Genomic DNA, 20,531 nt, shown 5'->3' with positions numbered 1-20,531 from the left:
CAGATCAATATTTAGAGATACAATACAGAACAGGTCCAATGAGCTGCACCACCCAGCAATCCACCTATTTAATGCTAACCCAGTCAGAGGACAATATAGAATGACCAATTAACCTGTGGGACCCGGGAGGAAACCTACGCCGCAATGGGGAGAATAAAGGTGTAGATATAAAACTGCAGATTAGCTATGTTGAATCAATTTTTTTATTTAATCCTTGTTATTTACATTGTTGGCAAGGACATGACTGGGTACCATTTATTGAGTAACACAGCATGGGGTGAGCCTTTCGTCCCTTGTCCACACTGACTAAATTACCTTCCTGAGCCAGTCGTATTTGCTTTCATTGGGGGGAATGCTATATAAGCCTACCCATAGACCAAGTCCACGTCAACACACTAAATACTGGAGGAATTAGGCAGGTGAGGCAAAATCTATGGAATGGAGTCAACAGTCGACGTTTTTGGGCTAAGAACTGACGACGAGGCTCGGCCCGAAACGGCGACTGTTTATTCCTATCCATAGATGCTGCCTGGCCTGCTGAGTTCCTCTAGCATTTTGTGTGTGTGTGTGTGTGTTGCTTTGGACGTGATTTTCTTGTCTTTGTGAACCAAGTCCACATAACTCTGAACCCCTTAGGCACCCTTTAAAAATTACCCCTCTCATTTTAGACCTATGCCCTCTTGTTTTAGGTACGCTTCTCTAGCTTGTAAAAGATGACCACCTTTATGACATCGTTGCCAGTGAGGTACTCAGCAAATCAGACAGCATTTATAGAGGAAAATTTTCTCTCTGTACAGACACTGATCGACTTGTTGAGATCCTCCAGCATCTGCAGAATCGCCACTGACGCTACGTGAACTTGCCCAGCCCACAGCTGTTCCGATGGGACAGCATCCACGTGTCTAGGCGCAGGCCGGCTCCTGATTGGTTAGAGGGACGCTCCAAGAGGAGCTTTTCGTCATGTGGGCGATTCCAGCGACGGCGATTGGCAGGCTGCATTCGCAGCTGCTGGTCAAGTGACCCTATAGTCACATGACCACGAGGAAGGCAAGATGGCGGAGGTGGAGCCGCGGCTCCTAAACGAAGCAGGCGCAGGTCCAGGCCCAGAGCTTGAGGCCGGCGCAGCGGATAGCAGTCACGGGCATGAGGGAGAGCAGGAGGTGCCAGGGGGCGGAGGCAAGAGGACCGGTAAGCAGTTGGAGTCGGTCATGCCTCAGGTTGGATCCCTTCACACTCTATATACTAATCACGGCTCCCGCATCATCTTCCCCTTAGCGCCAACACCCTGTTCAGTCTGACCCTCAGAGGAGATTGCAGCCCGTACCCTAGTCACGGGTGCACAGAGCCTAAAAAAAGCCCTTAGTTTCACTTCTCACCTCTTAGTCTATAGACCTAATTGCAAAACATCCAGACACTTCTTAAAATGTTCTTTTCCAGTTAATACTAATGAGTTCCAGAAGCTCACTACCTTTTGCATTAAAATTTATAATTTATAACCTCCATCATTCCTTCATTTAATGTAGTGCACCTAATTATTCATTTAAATTGAACAAACCAATAAGTTGGTTTCTTGTTGCCAGATCTACTGAGATACAGTACAAAATTATGTTTGGCATGACAACTACATTTCATTGCATCAAAGTACATTTACTATCACAGTATGTATACTTTAGACAACTTTGAGATTCGTCTCCTTATAGGCAGCCACAAAACAAAGAACCCCAGTAGAACCTATTAAAAGCGCAAACACCTAATGTGTGGAGAAAAAAAAACACATCGTGCAGACAATGCATCATATCAGTAGATGGAAGTTGTGCAAGGGAGAAACAGCATCTGGATGCACACTAATATTACAGTGGTACAGAAAGTGCAGTGGAGACAGACAAAATAAATTGACTAAGTACATAAATGTCACCATATACAATCCTGGGATTCATTTTCTTGTGGGTGTACTCAATAAATCCATAATAGAATCAGTGAAAGACCACACCAACCTGGTGTTCAACCAGTATGCAAAATACAACAAACTGTAAATATAAAAAGAGAAATAATAACAAATAAGCAATACATATTGAGAGCATGAGACGAAGAGTCTTTGAAAGTGAGCCCATAGGTTGTGGGAGCATTTCGTTGCAAGGCCATTATGTGGTAGACTACCATTGAAGCTTCCCTTGAAACTGGTGATACGTGCTTGCACATCTGCCCAATGGGAGTGGGAGAAAAGAGAATATCTGGTGTTTTATTGATATTTTATTATGTTGGCTGCTTTACAAAGGTGGGGAGAAGTGTAATCAAAGTCCTTGATAGATGGGCTGGTTTGTGTGATCTGCTAAACTATGTCCACAACTCAGCATCAAGATACAAATCCCTAACTCATCCTATTGAAGGTAAATAAGAGGAAATTTTGTTAGCTGGGCCAAACATCTTTCAAAGAAAACAGCTTCAGACCTACTGAACTTCCATTTTCATCACCTCTTCTAAAGATCAGAGTTCATCCTTGATGATCATTGAAATGCTGCAGGATTGCTGTCCTGTTGTCATTGTCTGATAGACTGTAAATCAAGTTGCAGTTTCACGTTGATATACTAAGTTGTTTTTTTAAAAGACTTTCCTGATCTGCCCAATACTTGTTCCTCAATCAATATCATAAAAAACAGAACTATTGTTAAATTGCCAGTTTTGTCAGAAATCCCCATATTAACTGCAACATCTTTAAAGTGTTTTTGTTTGTAAAATAGTTTTGATGCACTATAGCCATTAGAGGTGGTTTGATAGGTAGTGCAAAATATGTAGCTGGTCGCTATTTAAAAACTCTAGAGCTTTCTGCTTAGGTGATGCTGCAAATGTTCATTGGGTCAGGCCACATCTGTGTGGGAAGAGAAACACAGTAAGCATAACAGATCAAAGACTTCTTTGGAACAGGGAAGGAGAGAAATTTTTTTTTTGTTAAGCTACAGCGAGGATGGGGTAGGGAATATATCTCCAGGGTCTATAATAGTAAAATCTGGGTGACCGTCGGTTTTTAGTCTATCAGAGAAATGTTCCACTCTCTCTGTAGCTTACAAGCTTCTTTTCTCTGCTTCCTTGTTCTTTCATAGGAACTTTGACCTGAAATGTTAACGCCATTTCTCTTTGCATGAATGCAGCCTGACCTGCTGAGTAGTTAGAACATTTTCTATTTTAATTTTAGATTTGCTGCATTTGCTATTTTTAATTTTCATTATTTGTGTGTAATGATCTGGTTGCTCTATGGTACATTGTTCCCTGATGGTCACTTTCTTTGCTATTGTGGCACTGGAAAGACTGCAAGTTGTTAATTCCCTGAGGACTTTTTTGAAGTTGTCCAACTTGATATTAATTGGGATGTTTTGTATCTCAATTTGTTACTCAGTTGCAGACCAATCTTTCCAAGAATGTCACAGTCAGAATTTACCAGCTAACATAAAAATTAATTTGCATGTGTTTACAAAAAATAAAATATTAAATTACATTCATTCTTTTGAGTAGAACACCTCGACAGTTATAAATAAAATTAACAATCTGAGGTCTGCCCATCCGTTTTACAGTCTACCCAGCTGTATATTTTCAGAATTGCCTTGTGGGACATTATTTTGTTTTCCTGTCCTCAGCTCCACTTTTGGAGGCAATGACCAGAAGTACTGTATTATTATATTTCTCTGACAGATGATTTTGGAGTGGAGACGGCGGAAGAAGCTACAGAGCCTTCAGAGCCAGACATTAATGAACTCTGTAAGGATATGTTTACCAAAATGTCTGTCTATCTGCAAGGAGAGCTTACAGGTTAGTTTGATGTTTGTATTGTAGGAATTAAAACTTGCAACTGTACTCTGTAATTTGAGTAGCATGTGTTATGTTTCACACCAGATTAATCATCCTTTGTACATTTTCAGTACAAGAGTTTTAGAAATAGTTAAAGATTTTTGTCTTAGGTTGTCTCAGCAGATTGGAGCTGTAAGTGGCGACAAGCAATGAACAACAAACTGTGCATATGCAAATATAAATATTGTTATTGTATAAATATAGTACATATTTATGGTGGTTCTGCTAGCTAAAAATGTACAGGTTAATTCCAACTTTTAAGAATAGGGCCATAACAGATACACTTTAAATTCTTTAATGGTGCTAGATACTTGATGTAAACAGAGTCAGTATATTTGGAGAATACCAGACCAATAAAATTACATTTCCATTTGTTTCAATTATAGAAAAGAACTTTTGTATAAAAGTTTAGTATAAAAGCAGAAGGATTTGTGGAATAGGCATCTTTTGAGCAGACCAAGTAGCAAGTTCAGGGTGGGATGGAAAAAGACTTAAACATTTGGAAGATGTGACCATTGAAATACTGCATAAGGTTGGCAAGGTCAAAAAGCATATGCGTGTTTGGGAATGAAGAGGAGGCAAGGTAGTGAAAGTCAATGACTAGAATGTATTTTGCATTTTTATTTTGATGTTGCAGGAGGAGAAAGAGAGTGTTAGGGAGCTCAGTAGGTCAGTTAGCATCTATGAAGCAGAATAAATAGTTGACGTTTCAGCATACTTCATTTAGAATCTTGGCCTGAAATGTCAACTGTTTATATCCCTCCTTAGATGCTGCTTGACTTGCTGAGCTCCTCCAGCATTTTGTGTGTGTTGCCCAAGAGTTCCAACGTCTGTAGAATCTTTTGTGTTTGGCAGTTGGTGTGTGTGTCTCCTGACTGGGAAATGATGAAAGAACAAGATAAGATTGGGATATATTTCTTGACATGGTGAATGCCTGGTTGTTAATGCAGAATGCAGTGTTTATTTAAAAAAATCATATTGTTATGCTTGTTAATCTGAAAAATGAGTTAATTGATTGAAGAGCTGCATTTGCAATTGTTGGATCTGACTATTTAATTCTTAGATTAGATTGTTCAATTGATTTTTGTGATTTAACTTGTGTACTTATATCTTATATAATTGTATACAAATAACTGCCTAGTGTGCTTTCTAGTGGACACAATATGTATATGCAAGTTCAGTGTGTTCCCCAGATGCTATATTGGTATGATTCTGGAAGCCTCTTTTGGTACTGCATTATTTGAATAAGAGCTATCTCACTGGTTGACTCTTATCTACGATTTGAATGAAATTTCCTTACCTATGGGTATAAAAGAGTTGCACCATGAGGTCTTAAAATCTTAATCTTAGTTTCCGTGTCTCTTAGTAGTTTTGTCTCTCCCTTCACTTAATAGACCTGCCAGTTCATTTCACTTCTTCTTTGTTCTATTAATACTTAATAAAACAATTGTGAAGCAACAAGTTTTGTACCACTTTCCTGACTTCTGAAAGAATCTTGGATTAAAACATCAGAATCCATCACTATCAATCCGACACCTGTCTTCGATTTGAAGCTGAACATTGTTTGTGTCACTTTCGGCTAAGTAATGATGATTTATACCTGTTTATTCATTTCCGTAGATGTTGCCTGACCTGAGTTCCTTCAACATTTTCTGTGTGTTGCTTACACCTTTTGCAATCTGATAAATTTATTGCTAAGCTGCACAATGCAGAAATAGTCTATAAAAAATATATTAACGCGTGTTAAACTGTTTATTTAGCTACCTGTGAAGATTACAAACTGTTGGAGAACATGAACAAACTGACTAGCCTTAAGTACCTGGAGATGAAGGAGATCGCTGTTAATATTAACCGCAACCTCAAAGATCTAAATCAGAAATGTAAGTGCTTGATATTTCTGGATTGCGGGGGGAGTCATGGTTACAATATGTAATTGTGAACCTTGTTGCTGCTTCTCAGTCATACCTATAGATCTGTTTGAGTAAATTTTAAGCTTAGTTATTGAAAGTTCTTCTAGATTAGCATCTCTTTGATGTTTCTTGGCTCAATGAGTTGGTATGGTTAATACACATTATAAGCTAATTAAATTTAATTTTTAACTGTCGGTACGCACACTTCAAAAGCTGAGTACTGAATGCTGTATTTACATAGATGGGTGGAGCTGGTGCTGAAAACTGCCTGTTTGGTTCTTCTACACAAAGTCCTCAGTGTTCTCAAGATGAGTGAAGATTTTCAGGGTTGAATCTAACAGCTTTATTGAACTTAGTAGCATAAGCATTTATCCTTTCATAATACAAGGGTTCCTGGGTTATAAAGGACCTGACTTTACACAAATTCTCACAAATATTTTTAAAGTGTTTTTCAAGCTAGTACAGGTCGGCTACCTCAAATCTGGCAACCAGTAATTTGGTTCCACTGCTGATTTGGACATAATTTCTGCCAGCCTGATTTCAAATTTCCCACATTGTCATGCCAATCTGTCGCCATTGTTTTGATGGTGCCATTAGCAGAATCAGCTGTTGGCATGGTCTTTAAAAGATGCAAGTTGTTCTTCTGTGTTACTCTGCAATAATTTTTATAATCTATGCTTATCTGGCCCCAGTCATGTCTTCTTCGAATAAAGGAAGTGCTTTTCGTGGTGTAAAGTGCAAACACCATACTTTGCCTATTCAAGATAAAGTGGAAGTTCTGAAAAAACTTGACAGGGGTGTAGCTGTGAAAAGCATATGCAACTTGTATAACATAGGCTCTTACACAGTAGAAACAAAAAGAAAATTTGCTCTGGTTCTTTGCTGACAGCAAAACAGATGTGCTTAAGGACAGAAGATGCTTTCATCTGGGTAAAGTTCTCATAAATGGGTTAAATTCTGCGTCAGTGAAGATGTAGAGTCGTCAAGGCGAGATGGTGGAGAAACAAGCGAAGTTATTTCGTGAAGAATTAAGACTGGATTATGAGTGTGATTACAGTGAAGGGTGGCTTCAGCATTTCAAGCAGTGACATGTCGTAAAATTCTGTGCATTGTATGGTGAACAGCAGTCAGCAGACAAGAAAGCAGCTGCTGAATTCACTTAGTTTCTGATGAAAATTTAAGTCCTGAGCAGGTCTACAATGCGGTTAAAATGGCCTTATATTGGCGTTGTGCTCCCAAGATGAACACTTTAGGAGATCTAGGCCTCATATGGAGCCAGTGATCATTAATGGAGAATGTGTGGAGCAGGTTAAGACCTACAAGTATCTGGGAGTACAGTTAGACGAGAAGCTAGACTGGACTGCCAACACAGATGCCTTGTGCAGGAAGGCACAGAGTCGACTGTACTTCCTAAGAAGGTTGGCGTCATTCAATGTCTGTAGTGAGATGCTGAAGATGTTCTATAGGTCAGTTGTGGAGAGCGCCCTCTTCTTTGTGGTGGCGTGTTGGGGAGGAAGTATTAAGAAGAGGGACGCCTCACGTCTTAATAAGCTGGTAAGGAAGGCGGGCTCTGTCGTGGGCAAAGTACTGGAGGATTTAACATCGGTAGCTGAGCGAAGGGCGCTGAGTAGGCTACGGTCAATTATGGATAACTCTGAACATCCTCTACATAGCACCATCCAGAGACAGAGAAGCAGTTTCAGCGACAGGTTACTATCGATGCAATGCTCCTCAGACAGGATGAAGAGGTCAATACTCCCCAATGCCATTAGGCTTTACAATTCTACCGCCAGGACTTAAGAACTTTTTAAAAGCTATTATTAATGCTTTTTGAGATAGTGATTTAGATGCATATCATATTTTTTTTTACTGAGTTAAGTATTGTATGTAATTAGTTTTGCTACAACAAGTGTATGGGACATTGGAAAAAAGTTGAATTTCCCCATGGGGATGAATAAAGTATCTATCTATCTATCTATCTGACTACAGAGGTACAGAGTCACCAAGAGTTATAAAGCATCAAAAGATCGTGTCACTGTGTTGGGATGCTCTAATGTTGTAGGAACCCACAGATGTAAATTGTTAGTGAACAAAAGTTTATGTCCCAGAGCTTTCAAAGAATTGAAGCAGTTTCCAGTAATTTACCACAATAACAAAAAAAGGATTACATTGGACTGGTTTAGACATTGCTTTGTCCCAGAAATGAGAGCTCACTGTGACTCTCTTGGTCCGGACAAAAATTGTAAGATAATGCTGATTTTAGATAACTGCACATCCAAAATCCAAACTGCAAGAATAAAATGTTTCAAAGTATCCATTAATGACTGAATATAGTATTTATTCCATTTGTTTAATTGTCGACCACATTGGATAACTATTCAATGAAATGGAAGAATTATAGCAAGTATATATGAAATGAGCAAGTGTGTATATGAGAGTGAGGATGTCATTCTGCAGCTCTAGAACTTCAGACAGAGACACTGAAGTTATTGCATGCAGTTCTCTTCTGTGGAGACTGGAGAGGGTGCAGAAGAGCTCATAGGTTAAGGGTGAAAGGTGAAATATTTTAAGGGGAGCATGAGGGGATCTTCTTCACTCAGAGGGTGGTTAAAGATGGAATGAGCTACCTGAGGAAGTGATGGATGCGGGTTCAATTTAAACATTTAAGAGATATTTGGATAGGTGCTGGTGTGACATCCACACCAGACTTCAAGGTGAGTGGTCCCAGGTTCGGCTCCCTTGCAAGCTTTCCATCTGTGTTGTGTTGAGCGTCGAGCTAGCAACTCGGCCTTGTAAAAAAAAAAGCCAAAAATGCTAAAGAACAGCAATGTTGCCTTCTGATGCAACACAAGACAGGGAAAGGAACAGCAATAGACTCGATGGGCCAAAAGCCCTGTTTCTGTGCTGTGGTGTTCTATGACTCAGTGACTAAGAGGTTTAGCAGGATGTTGTCTGGATTAGAGGGTATGATCTATAAAGAAAGTTTGGACAAATTTGGGTAGTTCTCCCATGAGGTTGAGGGAGATTTTTAAATTTATGACAGGCACAGTTGGGATAGATATAGTCTCTTCCCCATGGTAAAAATGTCAAGCACCTGAGGAATGCTTTTAAAGGTGGGTGGGGAAGAGTTTAAAGGCGACAGGAGGCACATTTATTTTAGACGGAGTGATAGGTACCTGGAATAGGTTACTGGGAGTAGTGGAAGCAGGCAGTTTGCTGGAGCTTAGGAATATTTTTACCTATGCATATGAAGGGAATGAGGGGATGTAGTTGGTACACAGCTGGAGGTCATTTAGTAACAAAATGGCCTGTCCAGTGCTGTACTGTTCTGTGTTCTATAGGTTGTGTTACGAACCCCGTAACTGGGTGTCTTACCAGCAAAGATAGGAGTATCCGTTGAAGTCTGATGATACTGTGTTTAACAGTATTTATTAGTAAAAATACACAAAAATAATATCAATGCAAATATACAGATAATATACGTCATCAATACTAAACCTAAAAGTGCGGGTGTAATAATAATCAATAAGAAATAAGCTCTATCGTTGTCTAGGGGATAATGAATTGTCCGATGGAAATATAAAGTTCAGTTCAGTTCATACAGGCTGCAGTAGTTGTTGTTTACTGTGTTGCAATTGTTGGAGAGAGAGAGAGAGAGTAACTTGCCGACTTTCCTTTTACGATCTTGATCCGTCTCCGTCCTTTAGCTAGACCGTTCCGTGGAGGACTCGTCACCCAGGCAAGGGTGGACACACACACAAGCCCCCACCGGTCTTGTAGCGTCTCTCCTGGTGCGTCTGAGGGGTGTTCCCCAGACCCTACTTTTATCCCCACTCACGGGGTCTCAGATGTCAATCAGGTTGGGATGATGCAATCCCTCAACCAGACCACTCTGGTTGCCCCCTGAGGGGTTTCAATGAATAGTACAGTACTCAATACACAATTCCTTCTCCAAGAGACAATAGCAGTGATCAGTGGTTCCGTTCGGCTTTTGTTAGAAGGAGACATTCCACTTTTGTGTACCCCTGCGTTGTCAATAACAACTGCCTTTTCTGTTATCCTGCGTCTCTCTCATCTCCCTTGATAACAGCATTGGAATAGTAGCGATTTGCGATTCTCCAAAGGGGGGGGGGGGTGACTTTGCACCCTTCTGCCCATCAGAGTTGCTCCTCATTCATAACAGTAGCTATTGCAAACAGATGTTTCTAATCTACAAAGAAATTGGTTGTAGAATGATCCCCTGTGGAACCCAGTGACTTTGTAGATTAGTTTATAGGTAAATCTCCACTGGAGGTGGGAAAATAGAGCCGACTATCACATTTGTGTATAAACTGAGCAGCATGACCATGGTTGTACCAAAATAAAATGGGGACACCTCTTTTTCCCTTATTAGGGTGAGAGAGAGCCTGTGGTTTGTCGAATTACCGGGTGAACAAGTAGTCTTTGGGGTACTGCAAGTCTTTGTCTTTATTGATGCTTTGCTGCACGCTAGAGTGCTCAGTGGAGGGCACCGATGCTTTTTATTGCTGGTGGGGGGGGGGGTTCATTGCCTTGCTGCTTGTGTGTGGGAGGGGGGAGCTGGGTGGGGCTGGGGGTGCTAACGTTTAACTGTCATTCATTCTGTTTTTGTGGATGTTTGTGAAGAAAAAGAATTTCAGGATTTATATTGTATACATTTCTCTGACATTAAATAACCTTATTGAACCTAAAATCCAGTTTCACAATACAATTCTGTGAACTGTGTCCTAATTTTTAACACTGAAGGCATGAATTCATGAGCTTTCTGAGGCATTGACGTCAAAAGTACATCATTGCTGTGGTTATTTTCTGGTGAGGTTACCAAGTACAAAAGGATGCCTCCGACACAGAAGCACGCCAGAAGGAAAATTACATTTTAAACTTGAAACTTTCTATTGTGAAGTAGTTGATTTGTTTAGCATACTGTGCCGATTAGAGAAGATACTCTAATGTTTTGAAGCCTCTAAATTCAACCTGCTGGTTGTATCCCATTTTAATCATATGTTGCTTACTGTTACTGTCTGATCATGTTTTCAAGCAAATGAGAAAAGTTATGTATATTCTGTTGTTTAGTGTAGTGGAGAGTGGGTAAGCCACAGGGGATTATATATATTTTGTTGACCTTTAATTGGAATGTTATTAGACCTCTTAATTATGCTAACTAGATCGCTAATTGGGACAACACACACAAAATGCTGGTGGAACACAGCAGGCCAGGCAGCATCTATAAGGAGAAGCACTGTCGACGTTTGGGGCCGAGATCCTTCGTCAGGACTAACTGAAAGGAAAGATAGTAAGAGATTTGAAAGTAGGAGGGGGAGGGGGAAATGCGAAATGATAGGAGAAGACCGGAGGGGGTGAGATGAAGCTAAGAGCTGGAAAGGTGATTGGCGAAAGTGATACAGAGCTGGAGAAGGGAAAGGATCATGGGACGGGAGGCCTCTGGAGAAAGAAAGGGGGAGGGGAGCACCAGAGGGAGATGGAGAACAGGCAGAGTGATGGGCAGAGAGAGAAAAAATACAAACAACTAAATATGTCAGGGATGGGGTAAGAAGGGGAGGAGGGGCTTTAACAGAAGTTAGAGAAGTCAATGTTCATGCCATCAGGTTGGAGGCTACTCAACCGGTATATAAGGTGTTGTTCCTCCAACCTGAGTGTGGCTTCATCTTGACAGTAAGGAGGCCATGGATAGACATATCAGAATGGGAATGAGTCGTGGAATTAAAATGTGTGGCCACTAGGAGATCCTGTTTTCTCTGGCGGACCGAGCGTAGGTGTTCAACAACACCTTTCCCTTCTCCAGCTCTGTATCACTTTCGCCAATCACCTTTCCAGCTCTAGCTTCATCCCACCCCCTCTGGTCTTCTCCTATCATTTTGCATTTCCCCCTGCCCCCACTACTTTCAAATCTCTTAGTATCTTTCCTTTCAGTTAGTCATGACGAAGGGTCTCGGCCCGAAACGTCAACAGTGCTTCTCATTATAGATGCTGCCTGGCCTGCTGTGTTCCACCAGCATTTTGTGTGTGTTGTTTGAATTTACAGCATCTGCAGATCTCCTCATGTTTGCTCGCTATTTGGGACATTATTGCAATGCTAACTAGATCGCTGATTGGGACGTTATTGGAATTCTATTTAGATCACTAATTGGAATGCTATTAGATCACTTAGTTATGTTATTCGAACACTAATATCACTATTAGAGCACAAGTTAGACCATTATATCACTAGATAGTTTTGTTAGTTTTTTAATTGTCTCAAGATTGTTTGTCTTTGCTGGTTTCATAATAAAGGGTGGAACGTACCTTTTTTGATTTGGAAATTTGTTATTTGGAAGTGCATCATACAGTGTTGAGTACCCTGGCTTAGTCTCTCAGCGGTTTTGGTTTGTTTTCAAGTTACCGTTACAAGGACGTTAATTAAAATTTGTGTGATCTTTTGTCTCCCAGATGCAAATCTACAACCATACCTTGATCAGATTAATCAGATTGAGGAACAAGTCGCAGCATTGGAACAAGCAGCATACAGATTGGATGCGTACTCCAAGAAACTAGGTGGGATCTCATGCTGTTTTTGAAACAATCTGACAATTTTTGGAAACATTTTTACTCCTTAAATATTATTGAATGCTTATACATATCTTGAAATGTTAGAATATTCAGTAATACTCAATATAAACATATAATGTAGAGTTAAAGAGTAATAGAGCAATAGAAAATGGGTATGGGGAATTAATGGAAAGCAAGGAGATGTCAGATGACTTAATGGTATTTTGCATTAGTGTTCACTAGAGTCACAGAACATACTATATGTTGGAAGAGTGAAAGGGAGTGGGGAGCTTGTGAAGAGAACAATCACCAGGGAAATGTTACTGAACTGATTACTGAACCTGTAATATTTCAAGGTCCAGATGGATTTCATTTTTGTCTTAGAGCATTTGGGGATTCCAGACTAGACTGGAATCAACGAGGGATGCTCGATAGCTGTGGCAGGGTTTGAATGTCATAACATCCTACAAAGTTAAATCTTGTGACATAGGGGACAGCAGAGCTTCGCTTCCAGATGAGCTCAGTGGAATGCTCGCTTTCACCACCAGAACAGGGAGGACCCATCATACTCCCCCATGTTTCCTGATGATCCTTTGGTCTCAGTATCTGAAGGTGAAGTGCAGGCTGCCTTCAAGAGAGTAAATCCAAGGAAAGCATTGGTCTGGACGTAGTGCCTGGCCGAGGACCGAAGACCTGTGCTGACCAACTGACTGTTGTATTCATGGATATCTTCAACCTCTCACTCCAGCAGTGTGTGGTACCAGCCTGCTTCAAGCATACCCAAGAAGACTTTGGCAACCTGTCTAAATTACTATTGTCCAGTGGCACATACATCCACAGTGGTGAAATATTTTGAGAGGGTGGTGTTGAAGCATATCAGCTTCTGTCTGAATGGCAGCTTGGATCCACTCCAATTTGCCTATTGAAACAACGGGTCTACAGCAAATACCATCTCATTGGCTCTTCACACAACCCTGGAACATCTGGACAGCAAAGATGTATTCATCAGGGTGCTCTTTATTGATTACAGCTCTGCATTTAATACTATCATCCCCTCAAAACTAATCAGTAAACTCCCAAGACCTCAATACCCCCTCATGTAATTGGATCCTGGATTTCCTCACTGGATTTCCCCAGTCAGTTCGGATTGACAAAAATTTCTCCACAATCTCCATCAGCACAGGAGCACCACAGGGATGTGTGCTTAGCCCCCTGCTCTACTCACTATAACCTATGACTGTGTGGCTAACTACAGCTCCGACACCAGATACAAGTTTGCTGATGACACTACTGTTGTGGGCTATATCGAAGGTGGTGATGAGTCAGCATACAGGAGGGAGATTGAAAACTTGGCTGAGTGGTGTAATAACAACAACCTCTCACTCAATGTCAGAAAGACCAAGGAACTGATCATAGACTTCAAGAGAGGGAATCTTGAGGTCCATGAGCCAGTACTCATCGGAGGATCAGAGGTGGAGAGGGTCAGTATCCTTAAATTCCTGGATGTCACTATCTCAGAGGACCTATCCTGTCATATAAGTATAATTGCAAAGAAAACAAGATAGCACCTCTACTTCCTTAGGAGTCTGCAGAGATTCAGCATGTCATCAAAACCCTTGGCAGCAGTCACAGTCTGGAGAGAACGACCGACCGAGGAGAGCGACAGGCCCGCGCTCGCCCCCGCCCCCTTGTAGAATCTATCAGCTGACAAAAGTTTGTTTCGGTACATCGCAGCGTGGTAGCTGCTCTGATACTTACGAAACACTGAGCCCAAATTAGGTCATCTGCGAATAATTTAGCACTGGGTTCCCCATGAACATTCAGAGTGCTAAACGGGTTTAGAGGTGGTGTCCATCTGTCCGTGCTCCAGGCTGGTAGCAACGGCACTTGCTGCCGGCTGCGCGAGGGTATCACTGCGGTTAGGCAACTGATGACCTCGTGTGGGTTCAAGTTCAACAGTGGCCATGACAGGGAATGAGGAAAAGTGCAGCTGACTCATATTGTTTCCTCGCGCCCCGGTGGTTGGGGACCACTGAATTACACTGTGTAGTGCGGGGGAGCTACAGTCATGTGCACTGGGCAGAAAGAACGGAACTAAAACCCCACAACCCGGAAACAATCTCTCAACAGTATTTGTATATTTATTTTTCAGTTTTTTGGGGGGATCTACTGGGAAAGTCTCAAAGATTGACCAGTCGATCGCGATCGACGGGTTAGCGACCACTAAGGTAGAGGATTCGGTTCAGTACATCAATGGTAAAATCCTCCCAACCATTGAGGAAATATATGAAACGTTACTGTAGTAAAGCAGCATCTATCATCAAAGATCCTCTCGACCTTGGCCGTGCTCTTTTCTCACTGCTGCCATCAAGTAGAAGGTACAGGAGCCTTGCACCACCAGGTTGAAGAACAGTTACTACCCCTCAACCATCAGGCTCTTGGACAAAAAGGGATAACTACACTCATTCTCTTTCTAGTGTTTCCACAAACACTGGTCACACTTTAAGGAGTCTTTATCTTGTTATTTCACGTTCGTTATTGTTATTTATTTATTTTTGCATTTACCCAGTTTGGTGTTCATTGATCCTATTTACAAGCTATTGTTCTATAGATTTGCTGAGTGTGCCGGCAGGAAAATAGAATATCAGGTTGCATGTGGTGACATGTATGAACTCTGACAATAAATTTTACTTTGAAATTTGATTAGCTGTAAGTTATTTGATTCATTTTACCTTTCCATTAGGTTGCAAAATATAACCCCTTTAATCAAAACGGGAGGGAGACAAAGCAAGAGTCTAAGATCAGTTAGTTTCCGTCAGTAGCAACATGTTAAAAACTATTGATAAAGACTTTTTTGCAGAGCACTGTAAAATTTCAGTGATATCAGTCAAAGCTAACATGGTCTTATGAAAGGAAATTATAGGTAAGCAATATATTGAAGTAGTTTGAAGAATTGATGTGTATTGTGGATAAGGGCAAATTATTGGATCTGCTGTACTTTGGTTTCCAGAAGGTCGATAAAGTATTGCATCTAAGGTTATTGGAAAATAAACGCTCATGGTTCATTAGCTAACATGATTAAACTTAATGAGTATTTTTCTGGTTAGTGTGCGTGTTGATAGGGATTGGAGCTGGGACCTGAATTTTTTTTATACTTTATATAAATATCTGGATGAAGGAATAGTTGTTAAATATATTGATGACACAAAGATAGAAATAAAATTTGTTAAGTGGACATAAGGAAATTACACAAGTTATAGAGTTAAAGGAATGGGCAGAGTTTGGCAAATGGCACATAATGTAGAAAATGTAAAATTCATTTTAGTTAGAAAATTTTAAAAAGCATTGTTGAAATGACGAGTGAGTTCATTACACAATGAATAATTGAACATAACAGAAAGAGCTTATGTTTCAGTTACATAAACACATTGATGTGACTATGTCTGAGGTACTTATTTAAGGAAGGAAGGCTGTCAATTCATTGGAAACACTAGCAAACGTTCAGTAGACTGAATGGTTTGGTTGTCTTCTGAAGACAGATTGAACATGCTTATCTTGTAGTTGTTGGATTTTCGAAGAGTACCGAGGGACTTGATTGGAACTTTAATGAATCTGAGGAATCTTGACGCAGTGAATATTGTCTGGATGTTTCATCTTACGGAGGAAATGGAGAAACGGGTTCATTGTTTAAAAATAAGGAGTCACTGGTCTATGATAAGGTGTGGTGATTTTTTTCTTCTGTTATTGTGAGTTTTTGGAAGTTTTCTTCTACAAACGCTTGAGGAAATGACTCTTCAAAAACGCTTAATGTAAGGAAAGATGGAGTCTTGATTAATACGGGAGTGAAATGTTACCGAGGGGAGACAGAATGAAGAGTTGAGATTACGGTTAGATCAATCATGGTCTTTTTAAAAAGAAGAGCAAACATAGAGGTGGGGGAATGAGGTTGGGAGGTTGCTTGGCTTACTCCTTCTCTGAATTTGTATTTTTGTAAGTGCATTTATAATTCAGCCCAATGATTCCTGAACTTTGAATTGCTGGCACACTAATTGCTCAACCTGTCGTGATAGTTTGTGGCTCTGATGCTAAATTTGTGATTTTTGAACTTGTAATGAAGTGTTCTATTTGCTATGTGACAAAGTCCTTAAGTGCCTATGTAGGCAGCCATTCAGGATCTCCTTTCTGGTCTGTTGCTTTGTTGTTACAGCCCAGTTGTCTATCATTGCATTAAAAATGTGATACGTTTCAATATGCATCACAAAATATTGTGATTGAGGAGATTACTGGATCTGAGATAGATCAGAAAATCTAACATGAACATTTACCTGTTCCAGGAAGCAAACTTGCCATGTTATATGGCTACATCTACAGTGCGACCATACATATCTGGGCAAATCCTTAATAGACAAAGAATAATATCCTAGTTGGAGTCCTTTCCAAGTGTAATTCAAAATTCTCATGCACTCTTCTTCTCTTTTATAGAAGCCAAATTTAAGAAATTAGAGAAGCGATGACCTGCACTACACTGAAGATGTCACGAACGATGTATGTTCTTCTGTGGGTAGATGACATTCAAGTGACTGCAGAATGAAGTAGGCAACTGATGAAACTTACATGTGGTGATGGAAGGCGTATTGATTAGTTCTGCACTGACAAACCTGCAGCGAAGACTGATTGAATTAGAGCATTCTTTCACCTGCCTACACAGGCAAGCAGTAAATCTGCAAGTAAACTATTTGGACTAGATACGTTGCAATTACTAACTATTTTGTAATAATAAGAAATGGTTGCTGTACAAACAATTTAAAAGCTTGTTGTTCTGTTGAACTTATTTCAGTGTTTCTGTCTCAATCTTTTCTGTGACTGTTGGCATAGCTTCTGGGTGATTCCTATGAACACAAGGGTGGAGTGAGAAAAAGCTCTTGAATCTTCGGCTCTCCCCCTTCCACAGACAGACCCTCAATCGTGTGCAGAGGTGATTTAGCAACCAACTGACTAAATTATGACAAATGCTTTTTTGATGGTATATTGAATCTACATCCATTCTTTATAATAGTACATAAAATCTTACCGAAGATGCTGATGACTGGTGTACATTTTTCTCAAATCAACTTGGTGTACAAAAGAGAGAACTTTTGTTGCTTTGTATAAAAGCAATCAAAAGGCAATCTGGAACAAATGGTCCTTATCATGTGGTAAGTATTGAACTGAAGCGTAGGTCTCCATAATCCGTTCATGATAGCAGTGAATTAGTAAATGTTTGTACAATCTTGTATGATGCAGCAGCTAGTTTGAAATACTGATGGTTTGGGCTGATGGCAACCTGTCACAACATATTTAAAAATAATGAGTGAATGAAATGCCAAACAATATAAAGCATATTTTTAATTTTATTGCTCAGTTTGCTTTTCTAAATGTTCATTGCCAAGGCATTCTACCATTGTTCTTTTTTAGGAAATAGTAAAGTTGTCCCTGCTTGTTCAAATGACCGGTGTAGTTTGCTTCCTCATTAGGTACAGTGGCAGCTTCTTTTATTAATGAATAATGAATACCTGCATGGCAGGTACAATGCAAGGCATTTATGTTTCTTCATCTCAACTGTTCGAAGACTTACATTAAGGCTACCTTCTTCCTTCTGAACTTCTCCGCTAACCTTTTTTTGTCTTTGTAGCAGTGGTATCAGTTGAGAATACTACTGATTCTTCAGTTCTGCCCTACAGAGGTGTTCTAGATTTTGTAGAAATTTGTTACTATCTTACAGTGGAGAATTGGGTGTGAAGGTGCTGGTAATGTTACATTCCAAGTGGAGTTTTAACATTTGGATGCCCAGGAGAACATGATTCTCTTGCGCCTCAGTGTAGTTGTATGCTATCTACGGCAGGGTTTTTAACCAGAATGCCCTGGCCTGCTGTTGGTACTTTACAGAAGCCTCCTCCACTCACCTTCACCTCACCCCATCCACATATCTGTTTCCCTTGTGTTTGTTTAGCTTTACCAACAAATGCACATAATACTAACTAGTTCAACAATCCCTCATTGCTTGTTCACGTTCAAATCATAGTCAATTTCTACTTGAATTCTCTGTTAGATTTTCCTCTTTGAGACTTCCCTGCGTTGATGTGCCCAAATTTGAGGTTCCATCAGATCATATCAGTGGAAAGAAATTGAAGCCCTACTCTGTTCCATGCTTTCTCATAGCAGTAATGTCTCGTGGAAACTAATCTTGTTTGTACCTTTCCCATTGCAGCATTACTTGCTTCTCCATTGTTGTAAGATGCAGCTGGATAATATAGTATAATAAAGCTTTCAATGTTGACAGTTGGCATTTAGCAAGTGTTTTGCAACATCTTTGCAGTGATGCAATAGAGAACGGACTTGAACCTGGTGCATTTGACCAATCTTGTACAGAAATAGGATTCAGAGCAAATCTGCATCTCTGGGCCGTGAATACACTAGTTGCCTGCATCGGAGGATTCCTGTGATCTTGATCCACAAGTAAAGTTTGAGATTAGCAATTCATATCTGTATTTTTTTAATATAATCTGATGTCCATTAAACTTAATACATGATCTGTATTTTAAAAATGTATGTTTGGAAGTTTTAAGAGTATTACTGGATAATATAAGCTTGTTGTGTAATGTCTGATTTGATACTAATATTTGAGTCAGTGCTCTTGTACCCAAATGCATTATACTGGTCAAATGATTAACAGAGATGTCTCTTATCCTTTGAGTAAAGCACATGGAGGATATAGAGTAAGTTATGTGATGCATGTCTTCCCCAGCACAACTTACTGTTGTTCTTTAAACCACTTATCCTTCCAAATCATGCTATCAATTAAGTTACTCATTATTTACATGTTTGTGTACATACATTTTGTAGCAACTATTTCTGTAACTGATTTGAAACTATTTATTTCTGTATGAATTGAACAAAATAATGATAAGAACAACCATTTGCATGTTTACTGCATTGTTGGCTTTATGCTTTCAGGACCATCAACACAAATATAATTGAAAGATTCTGATATTAAGGGAAGGCAAACTTTAATCAGTTTCAGCATAGTTCTGAGACTACTTATCTAAGACCATGCATCTACGTCCATCCTAAATGGAAACTGAAATGCAGGCAATGCAGGAAAGATCGCCAATCTCAAAGGAATCTGTAGATGATGTACCTGAACGTTTTGTGATTGTAGAGAGAGTATTCATTTTAGATTTTGTTGTAAAACTATTTTCTTTGCCTGTGTTGAAACCTTAGTGTTGCTGTTCTAATGTATGAGCCAAGTTGACAGTGATGATTAACCGAGGCAGTCCTCAGGCTCCTACAACTGTCTGGCAATCTTGACCAGCCTTCATCCATTCTACCCTATACTTTTGTAGCTTGTAATACCCTAATTGAAGTATCATTCAATCTTTGATATTGGCTGCTTTCTCTACCGTACCCTTAATTAAAGTATTTAGGATTTTATGTCCTTAACAATGCATTTCAGCCATTCCTTGATTCATTGATTTATTATTCTGGTGCTTGCTGGATGGAACCCTGTGGTCAGTTGAGATAACTCCATTTAGTTTTCACTTTTTGTTGAGCATCCCTTCCTCATTTGATGGCTCCTTTATTTGGTACTATAAATGCAATTATCTTTGACTTCTGTGTAATGCATCAGTCTTTGTGACTTTTGCTTAAGGGCTATTAAAAACAAAACTCGTTCCCTTTTTAATATTTTGCTATGTACATACCAGCTGTGGAAAATGAAGATTGCTAGCATTGAACCATTGGTAGGTTGTGCCTGTACCATGTTGCCACCATTCAGAAATAATTCTGCTGTATGTTTTATATAAATTTCTGTATATAAATTGAATGTGAAACTGGTTGTTCTGTATCCAGTCTCTGTGTTGCACAAAAAAGCTGTATGTGTTTACAGAAAATGCACTGTTAGAGTTGTCTGAAAGTGGGATTATGGCAGCAGAAATGAATAATACTCTATCCATCACCTTGTGTTTCTTTGACTTAAATTGCCTCTTCGTTACAAAATATGGTTCTACTTAAAGGTGCTCGTCCTTGTTTTCAAATCCTTTCTTGGCCTCTTTACTTCTGGTCTAATTTCTATGGCCTCACATTTGATAGCACGTTGAGACCTGAATTCAAATTCCTTCATCAACCAATCCAAATCGCTTTACTTCTGATATGTTTCTTAAATTCCACTTCCGATCTTAT

At 39.8% G+C, this 20,531-nt stretch overlaps 1 protein-coding gene across 1 annotated transcript; it reads left to right on the top strand.

Annotated features, from left to right (window-relative positions):
* The first annotated feature begins 1,016 nt into the window (after positions 1-1,016).
* bloc1s2 (biogenesis of lysosomal organelles complex-1, subunit 2) lies at positions 1,017-20,187 on the top strand. Its single transcript, XM_073025360.1, has 5 exons — positions 1,017-1,188; positions 3,685-3,801; positions 5,601-5,720; positions 12,216-12,320; positions 16,797-20,187. The coding sequence occupies exons 1-5, from the start codon at positions 1,053-1,055 to the stop codon at positions 16,826-16,828; spliced, it is 510 nt and encodes a 169-aa protein (XP_072881461.1). The 5' UTR covers positions 1,017-1,052; the 3' UTR covers positions 16,829-20,187.
* The last annotated feature ends 344 nt before the right edge of the window (positions 20,188-20,531 follow it).

This window comes from Hemitrygon akajei, chromosome 21 (genome assembly GCF_048418815.1).
Source record: "Hemitrygon akajei chromosome 21, sHemAka1.3, whole genome shotgun sequence".
Classification (NCBI taxonomy): domain Eukaryota; kingdom Metazoa; phylum Chordata; class Chondrichthyes; order Myliobatiformes; family Dasyatidae; genus Hemitrygon; species Hemitrygon akajei.
This window is presented reverse-complemented; position numbering and strand designations above follow the sequence as displayed.

Excerpts from the sequence above, each read along its gene's own strand:
- bloc1s2 (XM_073025360.1), top strand. The coding sequence starts at position 1,053 with ATGGCGGAGGTGGAGCCGCGGCTCCTAAACGAAGCAGGCGCAGGTCCA. Across the intron at positions 3,802-5,600 it reads TCTGCAAGGAGAGCTTACAG|CTACCTGTGAAGATTACAAA; the intron begins GTTAGTTTGATG and ends CTGTTTATTTAG. Across the intron at positions 12,321-16,796 it reads TGCGTACTCCAAGAAACTAG|AAGCCAAATTTAAGAAATTA; the intron begins GTGGGATCTCAT and ends TCTCTTTTATAG.